The sequence below is a fragment of the Lissotriton vulgaris genome, chromosome 11 (genome assembly GCF_964263255.1).
Source record: "Lissotriton vulgaris chromosome 11, aLisVul1.2, whole genome shotgun sequence".
Lineage (NCBI taxonomy): Eukaryota > Metazoa > Chordata > Amphibia > Caudata > Salamandridae > Lissotriton > Lissotriton vulgaris.
In genome coordinates this window covers 751,215,262-751,228,640 of record NC_141699.1, presented here as the reverse complement: position 1 = coordinate 751,228,640, position 13,379 = coordinate 751,215,262, and the positions used below count along the sequence as shown (strand labels likewise).

Genomic DNA, 13,379 nt, shown 5'->3' with positions numbered 1-13,379 from the left:
CATGCGATGATCATTCAACACAAAGTAACATCCATATCATGTTCTTTTGCAAATTGTACACCAACCCGAGGAAATTGTTCCTTTTACCACTACTTAAACGCTGGGGGATAAGAACATGTAAAACTGCATATTTGAAATTACTGTTGCTAGACGAGGAGTATGTTGTCTTTTATTGTTTCTCGCTTTTTAATGACAGTGATGAAATACAGAAACTCAATGACTTAAGTATCTCACGCTCAAATTAACTAAATACTGCAATACGAGGCCTTTCGTCTAAATGTCTACTGCAGACTTTTAATCTTTCGAAAAATGTTTTATCTACTTTTTGTAAACTTTGCTTATGTGTAAATTGTTTTTAGATCCATTGTATAAACTGTACTTGTACGCTTTTATGATTTTCTGATAAATCGAATAAAGCTTATTTGATATGATATGACAATGTCAGTTTTACATGTTTTTAGCAACTGTTCCTCCTAATACATCAGCAACACAAACAACAGTCTTCAGCCGCACTTAGGGGCCGATTCCTAACCCATTGGGAAAGACCTCCGTCCGAGTCGGATCTGGAGTGATTTTCGACAGACTCGCACTCCGGGCCTCCAAACGCCCGAGTACGATGAGAACACTTGATTACGGACCGGGTCAATCGGAGCCCCATTGAAGTCAATGGAAGCCTGTTGTACGACACGTACATAGGCTCCCATTGAGGAAAAAGGTATGTTGTGCAAAAGGGTGCCCCCTATAGTGGGGACGCATCTGTGCCATCCTCACCGTACATGCACATGCTGGGGGACCCTTGGGTTCCCCCCTGTGACCAACTCATAAGGCTACAGGTGAAGGGGGGTCCGGCGCGGACCCCCGAAGTCCGTTTCCAGGAGCTTTTACGAGTCGGAAACTCTGTCTCGATCCTTCTGTCTGAATCGTGCATTGTAGTGGCTCGGTCGGAAATCGCCTCTATTGCATGGCCCGGTTCGCTTCCTGCCGACCCGTACGGAGTGATCTGTACCCGGAAACGTCTCGGTTGGCAATTTCACGTTCCCCGCATCGTACTTGCTCGCTCTTACATTTGTACGAGTCGGTCGGAAAACACACATCCGGTTCGTACTTTTCCCAGCCGGATCGTGTTTGGTGCCATTCCGAGTGAGATCGGAATCAGCCCCTTAGTGTTACATGTTTTACACAGATGTTATGCGCTGATGTAACCAGAAATACTGCCAAATTCTACAGATAAGCTACAGAAAATTGCAATGATTTTAATTAATCTGCAAAAAATATATATATTTGCAAATATCATCAAACTAATGTTCAGCAACTTGCACTGCGGCTCTCTCAATCATTTGTTTCTATGTAAGTCTACAATATACTCACCTATGACTTGCAAGTGCTCTATCAAATCACAGGATGACATAACCTAGTAAGGATTATTCAGATATACTAATATATTTGATAGAAATGCTTTCATTTTAAAATCCAATTAGTATGTTTAGTAGAATAAGCATCAAGGCCCGTAAGAGATAAAATCTCACATAGCATGCCCATCTTTATATGTCACATTTCAAAATATATACTAATGTACTTTCAATAAAATTCACCTACAAATTTACATTTTTCCTGGTATATCCCTGAATAATAATTGCATGTGTAGCATACATCATAAAAGAGGATATATTCATGTTTTGGTTACATTAACTTTGCACTTGAATTCACTTACCATAAGGCAAAGACGTTTTCAATAAGTTCACGCCTCAGGTTACTACCTTCATTCCCATCACTGTAATCTTGCTGATGCACCTCACCACAATCACCCTGGGCTTCCCAATGGTAGCCATTAGGGATTAAAGGAAAGTTCCTCCACAGGGTGATGTTGTACACCATACACCATAACACAACTATCTTACAGGCCTTTGGGGAAGAGTAGCGTACAGCGCCTTGAGACTTCTCCAAGAGCCCAAAAGCCAGCTCCACAGTCACCCTTGCTCACACATTGACATTACTGAAGTGGGCTTTTCACAGTATTGTTGGTTTTCTTATTGGTGTTACTTGGCATGTGTGGCTAGGATAAGTTGAGTCCCCTGAAAAATAGAATCAAAAAAGCAAAGAAGTTTGATTATGTCTGGAAGGCCTAAACTTTCCTTTCAAATATCAGTAGGGCACAATGTTAACAACTACCAACTACCAATAAGCCAGGTACCCCTTGGTGCAAGATCTGCCATCTGCTGTGATATGCTGTGGTTGCGTAGCACAAGCAAGTAATGGATTCAGCCTGGAAATCTTGTGTACACATCAGCGTGGTAGAGGTCTAATATGCAAAATACATTAACATTAATTGAGTAGAAATGCTTCCTATTGTGATACACTTGCTCCTGGTCATGAAGGGGCACCAATTCAACATGAGTTACATCTATGGCACCAATAACAAGTGGGATTCCTTATAATCCACAGAACCCACCCTTGATATTGCTCAGTGTAGCATTATCTGTTGAAATATGGATGTGGTCATTTATACATCTGAGCATAATAACCAGGACTTGGCTGACGACAGCAGAAAAACTTGGCCGCTAACTGTATACTGGTAGAAGTCAGTACCACAGAAATATAAAACTGACATTATCTTCAAAATAGGTGGGATGGCAGCCTCAATGTTTATGTCCTGCACCATTTTGTATTGAAATTGAATTACCGAGGCTTGAATGGTGTTGCAGTGCAGACAGTACGAATTAATGACGAGTCTTTCCTGTTAGGCTTCCAGATCAGACCTGGTTTGTAGACTTTCTTACTACATTGAAAGTAACATCATCTTCTTCCCAGTGCTGGTGGATGGACATATTTGCAACATATGAGTGCAATGTGTCAATAGTGTATGTTAACAGAAAGGTGTTGAACATATTTAAACATTACTCAGAATTTATCCTATTTAAACATAAATGTATTTAATAATGTAAAATATTTTTATAATTTGTTTTTCATATTAAATTAGTATTTTTGTTAAATAAATACATTATTTTTCAAAAGTAATATTCCCTCTGCTCTTGAAACATACCTACGTTTATTTGAAAAATGTTCTAGTTTAAAATATATTGTAATTATTTAATTTTGTTATGAATTGTTTCCAGACATGAATACTAATATAGCTATGTATGCTCTATGTGTGACTGCCTTTATGGATGAGTGAGTGGGTGAGTCAATGGCTGTATGTGTTAGTGAGTGTATGTGTGATGGGCTGTATGGGTGATGGAGTGTGTCTACGGCTGTGTCATTGAGTGAGTGGGCGTGTCAGTGCTATATGGGCGAGTAACTGCATATGTGAAAGGCAGTAAGGGTTAGTGTTGGAGTGTAAGAGTGACTGTTTGGGTGGGTGAGTGATTGTGAGAGTAACTGTATGGGTAGGTGTGTGCTTGTGTCAGTGACTATAGGTGACTGAGTACATGTTAGTATCTGTATAAATGAGCGGGTGTGTGCATAACTGTATGGATTAGTAAGTGGATGTGTGACTGACTCTATGGGTGAGTGAGAGAGCAGGTGTGTGAGTAGCTCTATGGGTGTCTAACAGTGTGCGAGTGGCTGTATGGGTCTATGAGCGGATACGTCAGTGGCTGTGTGTGTGAGCGAATGGGTATATGAGTGGCTGTATGGGTGAGTGAGTGGATTTGTTTGTCAATCAGTTAGTGGGTGTGTGAATACTGGCATGGTTGTGTGAATGAGTTTGAGAAAGGTAATGTGTAAGTTGGAGTGGGTGTCTGAAAAGGTTATGTGTGGGTGTGAGTGGGTACAACAGGGATTCTGTGGATGATGTCATGAGTGATGTCATTTTTGATGTCATGAGTGATGTCATGAGTGATGCCACTGACCATGTCATGAGTGATGTAATATGTGTGGCCACAAGTACTGCATTGCGGGGATGCGAGTTATGTAATCTTTAGTTTTTTTCAGTATATCTATATCTATATATATCCTACTAGCGATAGCCAGTAGGTAGTTATAGGTAGGACCAAAGTTTTCATAGGAAAAGCGTTTTTTGTTTTGCCAATAACATTGGCGCAGTTTGATAAATATTCACAAAATCTGTACAAAACATCCCATTTTTGGTTAAGCTGCAGTGTTGAAAGTTTTGGGTGATTTGTCAAGCAGGCCAACACTTCAACCAGGAAGTGTTGGCAGCCATCTTGGGACCAATATACATCATAGCACCCTATTGAAATGCATTGTAGTGAATGACAGGTTTTAAGGGTCACAGAAAGAAGAACGTATAAAGGGTGATAACAGATTTTAGTGGAAGGTGCTCCAGAAGAGAAAGTGAGAGCATATTTTCTGTAAATTCACACTATCTTTCTCAGCCCTATGGAAAGGAAGTCTGACAGTTAATTCCCTTGTCTTCTACTGCAGCCTCCCAGAGTGTTCTACCAAACAACTATAGCACTAACAGTGTTACTTATGACAAAAGTATTGCACACCTGAAGCCATGTTGTTTTAATCAAACTGGTGTAACTTAAACATTTAATTTAGAAAGGAACAAAATGAGGGGGTTCAGTTTGCCATAGAAATTTAAGCTAGTGCTGTAGAGAGATAAATTAGGAAACATTTTAAGTAAGTTCTCAAATATTTTACTCTTCTATTTCATTAAAACATTTTGATATGTAGACTGAAACATGCACTTTCAACACCAGCAGCAGACTGCCAGTAAACTCTCCGGTGGTCAGCAATTTTACTACAGTGTTCTAATGAGCAACCAGAGTGCTAACATTCTGAATGTATTCCAAAGGTGTGGCACATATATTTGCCATCTTGATGGAATCAAAGTAGAAAACTGAAAGCATTTTCTACTGAGGATACTGCAGTAAATGATGAAATGAGAGAGCTTCATTACAAGTAAGTCTCCCAAGATGGCCACTGGAGAAAAAAGAGCCCAAATATAGAACAAATATCACTCAAATGTAGCCCAAGTGTAGCCCAATGACAGCATTGTGCAAAACACTTAATTATTTTGTTTTTTGCAGTTTTAAATAGCGCAGGCGTGACCCAAAGGTATAGGAGTTCTTTACATGAGCATCAGCCGTTTTACACAAGGACACATTCATTTTGGTTTTAGGCATGGGGAGAATTAGTGATTTGCCCAGAATCACAGGATGTTGAGCTGACGCTGAAACTCGAACCTGGTACCCCAGTTTCAAAGTCTGCAGCTCTGACTGTAAAGCCACATCCTCTCCCTTAAGTATAACATATGATCAAGTGATCAACTGGATAAAAAAAAACAACTAAAGATAACAAATTATTTAAAAGTGCTTTGTTGCTAGTTGAGAAAATATGTCCTCATTTTAGTTGTTTGGAGCATTAAACATAATCTCTATGGGAGGAAGACCCTCTCATGGAAGAGGGTGCAGAGGCAACAATTTGTACACGCTGTGCAGGCTGGAGGGGCAGTGCCAGCACAGTGGACCATGGAGGGCAGGGCAAGGGAGGCAGGGGCAACAAACCAACCATGCAGTACAGGTGAGAGCGGCTGCAGCAAAATAAACGACCATTGAAGACAGACGGAAGAGGCAGTGGCAGTACAACCATACATGTCAACAGACCCGATTTTCAGGCAGGAGACTCTCGATGTTTTCAAGCCCAAAAGGCCTTTATTTTATTTGTCTCCTGACTAAAATCTGCTCTTTTTCAATGTAAGTCAATAATCAAAATCAATTCCCAGTTTTTTTTCAATCTCTCCCTCTTACCATGTTCAAAATGTTGGCAAATTTGTCACCTTGGATTATGCAGGGCATAAAGAATGGGGTAGGGACAAGGACTCAGATAAGAGAGGGTAGGAAGAAGATTGGCATGTGACCTTAAAGGGCAGGTGTCAGGGGTTTCAGCAGTAAAATACGTCACACAGGCAAGTGGGACAGCAGTTCAGTAAATGGACCATGGAAAGTGATAGGAAGGGAAGAGGGCCATGCACATAGACAACAGAGAGCAGAGGGGAAAGAGGCTAGGGTAGCAAGCTGACCCTAACGGACTGATAGGAGGTACAGTTGCAGCATAATGGATCATGAAGGGCAGGATGGAGGGGGCAGTGGAATGACAACGGACCAAACAAGGAATGCAGGAGGGGATAGGGGTCTGCTCATGGAAAACGGAGGGCAGGGGAAAGGAAAGGGGGAGGGTAGGAGCTGCAAGCTGACCATGGAGAGCAGGTGGGAGAGGCTAGGAGCATGGAACGTGGACACGCAGGGTCGAGGTGGCAGGGACAAATGGCAGCCATCTGACCATGCTAGGTAGGTTAGAGGGGCAGTTGCAGTAGATAGAAGGGTAGAAGGTCCATGTATTATGGTGGGCAGAAAGGAGGGAGCAGGGGCATGCGCACAGACATCAGAGGGCAGGGGGAGAGAGAGTAGGGACAGCAAGCTAAGCACAGAGACTAAGCAGAAGGACAATAATGCTGCATAGAATTAGGGGTCAGAGGGCAGGAGGAGTGCAGGGACATCAAGCTAAATGAAAGTCAGTGGCCGAACATCGGGGCATGCAGCCTGGAGGGGGGGGGTTGGGGCTGTTGCATGGACTCGTACAACAGAGGGTAGGGAGGAGGTGGTTGGGAAGCAAGCTAACTGTTTAGGGCAGGCAGGAAGGGAAGTGGAAGAACAACTGCCACACATGACTATGATGAGGGAGCAGGGCCATGGACATGGACAGTAGATGGCAAGGAGGAGGGGGCAGGAGCAGCAAGCTTGAGTGGAGGCAACACAATGACAGGCCAGGCCCTGCATTCAATCCCACACTCACTGTCCATTGTGATGGGAATCTTACTTCATGTTAAAAAAAACAGCTTAGAAATTCACTGACTAAACAAAAGGTTACAGTTACGTTATAGTTAGGTTTAGATTTCACTTGTACAAAACCAGTGAAATTTAGCAGTTATAGTTAGTGGGCTAACTATAATTTGCGCGCCCACAATGCACTGCTTATGTCCCCACAAATTACATCACTCAAGACATGGTCAGTGTAATCACTGATGAGGTGGAGATGGTGTGGAGAATGAACCACTATGCTTTCTGTTGACGATAAGTATAACCTAAATGCAGCGGATTGAGTATTGCCTTTTCGTCCTTCTGGTCCTCATGTTTTGAGTATATCTTTGTCGGCAAAGGAAGAAAAATACGGTGGAGTCAGTGAGGAGATGACTGACATTTGTCTACCAACTGACCTTAATCTAAATGGGATGGATGGACCACCATGGCAGAGGACTGATAAAGAGATGGTTTTAGTCGGCCAATAAACATCAACCAAAGTCCAAAATCAGGCCATAAGTACTTTATTAACTGTTTGCATTGTGGGAAAAAGTACCTATACACTCCAACAATATACTTGCTAAAAGCATTGAGCTACCAAACTAAGAGAATGAACACAGGGCATAAGACATCCTTTGTCTCACTTCAGTTTGCAAGTAACTGAACTTGGATGGTAAAAAAATTTGGATCATGAAGGGCCTCATTATGACACCTGTGAAAATCTCGATTTGGTCAGAAACAGTAGTGGGCATCCACATTTGGATTACAACTGAAGTGGTAATTTTCTCCCGTGCCAATTTGTATGGGGAAAGAATCACACATTTTGATTTTTGCAGCTCAGGACAGGAGAAAACATATTGCATTACTGTATTATTACCCATTATGAGAATTGAAAGTTGAAATTGGGACATAATAGAGCATGATGAGGTGCATACAAAATCTGTGACATGCATGGAATGAGGTACATTCCTTTATAATTCTAGCTGGCCTATATCATGCTTTGTTACTGTGGAAAATTGTGTGAGGAAATGTATTGCTAGCAAGTTCTAACATCAGCAGTAAGGTGTGGCTTTTCTGTATGATGGATGTAACAAATTAAACGAAAATCTCTGAAAACAGTGGTATGCATATACAATGACCAGGCATGGTGAGACTGGAGACTGGAGCCTGTCCTTCTTTCTTGGAGCCTGCCTTACATTCTTGGACGTGTCTCTAGAGCAGCAGTTCTCTCAGATGAAGTCTGAAAATGTACAAAAAGTAAGCAGTATTAAAGTGTTTAGATACAGTAATAGCAAAGGCCTGCTGTGCTTAATAGTTTCAAATGATGGTATTCCCTAAACCCAGTACTTTGTGCATGTCATAACAGTAAGCTAATGAGATGGTTTTGTACGAGCACTTTGCGAATAATATATGACAACAATGTGGAGCTTGCAGACTTCCAAATCAGCTTGGAAGTGTTTAGTTAAGAAACTCTAACATGTATTTGCAATGCAATAGGTCTCACATTTGTGCGAATTTAACTTATGTTTTGGTTTTTAAAACATAAATAGAAATCATTGTCATTTACAATGCTAATAGCTTAAACTCTCGGAAATGCGAGACCTATTGCATTCCAACTGCTTGCTTTACTTCTGCAAACAGGCTGGACATCAACTCCATGAAAACCAAAGAGCTGAAAATCGGTAAAGGGATTTAAAAAAACGGTGTTTGGAGCATAAATGGGAAGCTGCTTGCAAATGAAGTAACATACAAATATATTAGTGTTTCCATCAATAACAGGGGCTCTTTCTATCATCAGAAGTTAAAGATTAAGGCAAAAGCCAGGTCACTTAATTTTGCCTTTGCAAATCTGTCAACATTATTAAGGGCCCAACATTCAACCCCTTACTTAACCCCTTCCATGCTTATGACAAGCTCAGCTTGTCATGAGGCACAGTGGAGCTGTTCTCTAGACGAGCTGAGCTCGTCTTAACTGCCGCGGCCGGCCCACACGCAGCTAATTCCCCGCCTGTGCGGGCGTTCTATTGGAGTGGGCAGAGTCGTGACGAGTCCAGCTCGTTATGAACACAGCTCTACTGTGCAGCATGACGAGCTGGGCTTGTCACAAGCACCGCGGCACCACGCGTGGCCCCTCCCCCCGCGGGTGAATTAGCCCCGCGTGGAAGGGGTTAAAATCCTTGGTGCAAAACTGACTTCCACATTAGGATATGGTAGCGAAATAATGAGAGGGAGGGAGGGACGTGGAGCTCCTAGAATGATTAATAGCCAAAATGTATGCCTCTGCCTTTGTTTACCAACCTTTTCTTCCCAAGCTCAAATGAGTTTGGAATTTTGAAAAGTAGAGTGTGGCCAGAAAAAGAGCATACCTCAAAGCATAACATCCTTTTAACAATGGGTGACTGCGCACTTTGGATAATTTAATCTGACAAGAACTAAGCACCGCCTGGAATAGTTCCAAGTACAGGGACTACATGGATTCTTCCTTATTATTATTGCAGGCATGAGACTTATTGACTGTGCCTTGCTCAGGGAAATAATTCAAAAGGCTCTTAGATGATTCAATGGTTAGGTTCCTAGAGGAGGAGGGCATGACGAGCCATGAAAAGATAGTGGACCTGGAGTCAGCGGGACATGTATAACGGACTACCAGTGAGTGTGGTGAGAAGTTTGCACCTCGCCTGAGATTACCAGTGGAGAAGTGTGGCTCAATGGTTAGAGCAGGCAGACCTCGATGCAGAGCTCTGGCCAGGGACCAGGGTTCGATTCCTGCCCCGGCGGGTCTCGGGCTCATTAATTCCCCTGACCGGATATTCTCGCCTCAGTGCCTATTCTGATCATGGGTCCCACGCTGCAACTCTGGGCAATAGCTTGCTTAGTCTCCACAACGGCCCCCACAACGCGAGGGATGCCGGGTCTGCACCATGGGTGTGCCCAGGAGTGGACACTTCATAGGGAAAGCCAGGAAGGGTTCCCTTGCGGTATTCGTACAAGCGCCGGGAAACCCACTGCGGGTAGCTGTGCGCTATACAAGTACAAAAACATTACAAACATTACATTACAGTAGTTGGGCATGCGGACGGAGGAAGCAGGAGAGAGGAAACCAGATGGGCTAGGCTTGGGTCTAGACAGTGCTTAATTTGTAAAATAATAAGTGCCAGGCCCCTGACCAGGAGACCATTGTAGCTTGCACCACCCATCGCCCCTGTTATCGTTGCAAAAACAACTACTAACCATCTCTCTCGCCTGCAAGTGCGAAAGTTCAGATTATTCCAGGTCCACTAAACTAAAGGAATGGCTGGGGAGGCAAGTATTAGTAAGTTTTTATGTATATTGTCTTCATAAACAACCATTGTTCGGCTCATCTCTAAAGTCGATGAGCAGCGCCACCATGTGGCAGACTGTACTAAGGGCTGTGTTCACATTTAAGTGTTGGTGCGGAGCACCAGAACCCAATTAAGTGCCAGTGTTGAGCACCGGAAACCACTGGCTCCAATTAAGCACTGGTCTAGGATGGTTCCGTGCAGCTTGAATTGGTGCTGGGGCTGGAGGCCATCGCACCCCTCCCTGTGTTTCTCTCTCCATACCGTTCATGGCTGGAGCAGCAGTGCATCGGGGATAAGGGAGTAGTGAGATGGCACGGTGCTCCCCGCATGCTGCTCAGATAAACAGTCAAAAGGCTGGGAAACATATAAAGCTGCACGGGCCAGGAGAGACTGTTCCCGTCAGAGACGCAGCTCCTTCGTCACACATTGACAAAATAATTCTAGCCTACTAAGAGCAGTGTTTCCGAATTCAGCAGAGCGTGCTAGATGCTGGCATTAAACAAGACAGAGATAGCAAGAAGTCACGGACATTGTGAAAGCAGCGACCCGCGAGTGGTGCAAGCAAAGCGGGCGCTGTTGTAGAAAGCATTTTGTGTCTGAGCAGGAGAAGCTCATTAAAGAAAATAGTGCACACAGGCTGTAAATAACACCGAGCATGTAATAACAGAAGTAAAAGGTCCAGTCCTCATGGGAGGTTACAAATGAAGACATGGCGGTACCAAGTAGGGACTAACAAGCCTATTTACAAATCAGAAGCCAACATTTATGAATGACAATGACACAAGCCAATGACAAATATGGATGGAGAGTGGGCGGGGCTTCCAGTGCCTACTCTAATTCAGCATGCCTCGCAGAGCAAGCAGTGCACACGCACTGCTGCTAGGCTCAACCTAAAAAAGGAGAGTGCCCTGCATGAGCTTAGGAAAATCAGTTTTGTGGTCTGTCTGCAAGATGGTCCATCAGCCTTGTCCTCCTCCAGTCAGGCAGCGATTCTAAAATAGCATCTGAAGGACCCCAATTAGATCATTCGTATTAGAGGACTGGGGGAAATTAAATGCTTGCTGAGGATACCAGTGCCTGTGTGATGGGGGTGGGGAGGGTGACAATCATACATCTGTGTGTCTTTTAAGCATTGTCATGCCAGGAGTATGTGGTGGATGGATTTCCATTTCTAGCACGTGGTCACAGCAAACACATAGCAACGTGTGTGTGAAACAACGGCTGGGTTTCTTTCACTGTGAGCTTCATAGAATATTAACCGGACTCAGTTTGAATTCTATGCACAGGGACGCTCTGCTGGGCTGCTCTGCTGCACCTTTAAGATCCATGAAAGGCTTAGGGAGGGTCCTTGGTCCAGAAAAGGTGCTGAGAACCAAAAGGAACGGAAAAAAACAAAACAAATGCAGAAGCCCCACAATTCCTATATCTGGATGTCAGCAGACAGCATCCATCCATGAAAGATCTTCTTTGGGTGTGTCGCCCATCAGTTGTTTGTTTTGTTGCTTTGTGAAGAAGGGAGATATGTGGTATCTTTCCTTATATATTTCCCAGGTGAACTATCTTGCCTTCTTTGTTCCCCCATGATGTCATAGAATGTGATGTGCTTGAGATTCTGTGTTGTGTGCCCAAAGCAGTAAGACTAGGGCTGAGCTATGTTCAACACCAGGTCCTCGGAGGGTCTCTGTCTTATTTATTTGTACTAATATTTGTACCAGCTTGACAAATAAAGGATTATAATAATGCATTCTATTATTTTTTTCCCATTATCACAAGAGCCCCAAATGCCACTGAAAATCCGTACATTTAACGAAAAGATTGTTTTCGAATGCTTGGACCCTTCTGCTGCAGAGAATTGAGGAACGCAAGACAAACGCCCCCCCCACCCCCCAAATCCAGCCACAGCTCCCAGCTAATGTGGGGTGTTGTTACTATGGCTATGCAGATTGCCAGGCACTGAGTGAGTGCCTGCAATCCACCTCAGATCCTGAACAGCTTCCTTACGCACAACGATCATGCCCAGTCTCTGAGGTGTGTGAATCCTTCCCCTGAACTCCTCAACATGGAAGAGCGGTGACATGCTGGATCACGGCAGCGAATATGAAAAGGCCGTTGTGGAAGCAGTGCGGTTCCTGGCTTGGCGCGAACAACTGCAGCAGGAAAAAACAGGGACTCCCACAAGCTCCACAAGCCAGCGTCTCGGGCCCTGCAGCCCTACCTCACCCAGCCATGAGGGTCTCCCGCCAAACTTGCTTGGGACCTGCGGGCTGAGAAGCCACCACACTTCCACTACCGGCTCCGCAAAACCCAGCTCCATGTAAGAGCTAGGTAAAGTAGCCATGCTTTAGTGACAGACTTGCGATGTCAGTGCGTACACGCAATAAAGTTACTTCTGAGTCACTACCAGATTTCTCCCACGGCAATCGTTATTACATCCTGCTCTGATAGTGTGCTTGCGGGTCTCTTGAGTTGTTCTGGCGCATCTCCATGTTATGATGGGAAAATGTATAAAAGCAGCTGAAGCAGTGCATGTCTGGCCTGCATGAGAGAAACTCATTAATGTAAATAGTGCTTCCAAACTAAATAACACGTACCGTGTAACAAGCTAAGTAAAGGGGCCAGTAGCCATGGGAGGTTACAAATGAAGACACAAAGGTACTAACAAGGGACTAACAAGCCTGTTAACCAATCAGAAGCCAACATTTACGAAGGACAAAGCACAAGCCAATCAAAAATGTGGGTGGGGGAGTGGGCGGGGCTTCTCTCCATACTGAACTACCACAGATCTTCGCAGAACAGTGCTTGCATGCTGGCTCAGGCTCAACCTAAAAAGGACACAGCAGTAGCTGCAGGAATGTAGAGTTTATGTGGTCAACTTCAGAACTAAACCTGTGACAAACTAGAACTCGACAGTGTGGGGGACAAGGTACTCTATCATAAATGCGAGAGAGTACAATGTAAAATTAGGATGGGCGTACATGTAGTAATTTTTTACTGTTTCTTGCCGGAACAATAAAAACATTATAATGCTCACCTCACCATGGAAGAAGGCTCCCATGGAGAGGGGAGCATTATAATTTTCCTTTACAACAAAAAAAAAATCCCGCTTCAGAATTTTCTTTTTGTAAGGATAAAAAGAATACTCTTTGCTACAAGGCTGATGAAGACCCGTATCACAGAGTTCATTGCATTTACAGGAACTGCCATGACAGTGGTTCCTGACAATGCTTTTATAAATGACATTCTGCTTTGCTATCATTTAGCCCGGATATTTGTCCTAATTTAGAATTGTGAC

General features: G+C 43.7%; 1 protein-coding gene across 9 annotated transcripts in view; it reads right to left on the bottom strand.

Moving 5' to 3' along the window:
* LOC147683452 (uncharacterized) overlaps positions 1-13,379 on the bottom strand; it is a 429,669-nt gene that overhangs the window by 345,695 nt on the left and 70,595 nt on the right. For 4 of the 9 annotated variants that reach the window (XR_015300943.1, XR_015300942.1, XR_015300945.1 and 1 more), the window contains one exon: positions 1,712-2,072. The exons of 4 other annotated variants lie outside the window; for them this stretch is intronic. Coding sequence is in view for 1 of the 5 variants with exons in the window: in XM_086943872.1 (XP_086799998.1) it covers positions 1,712-1,875 (164 nt within the window). In the remaining 4 variants the exon portion in view is untranslated. Of the gene's footprint in view, positions 1-1,711; positions 2,073-7,658; positions 8,005-13,379 lie in introns of those variants that run through there. One more of the 9 variants, XR_015300949.1, reaches the window with a different exon arrangement.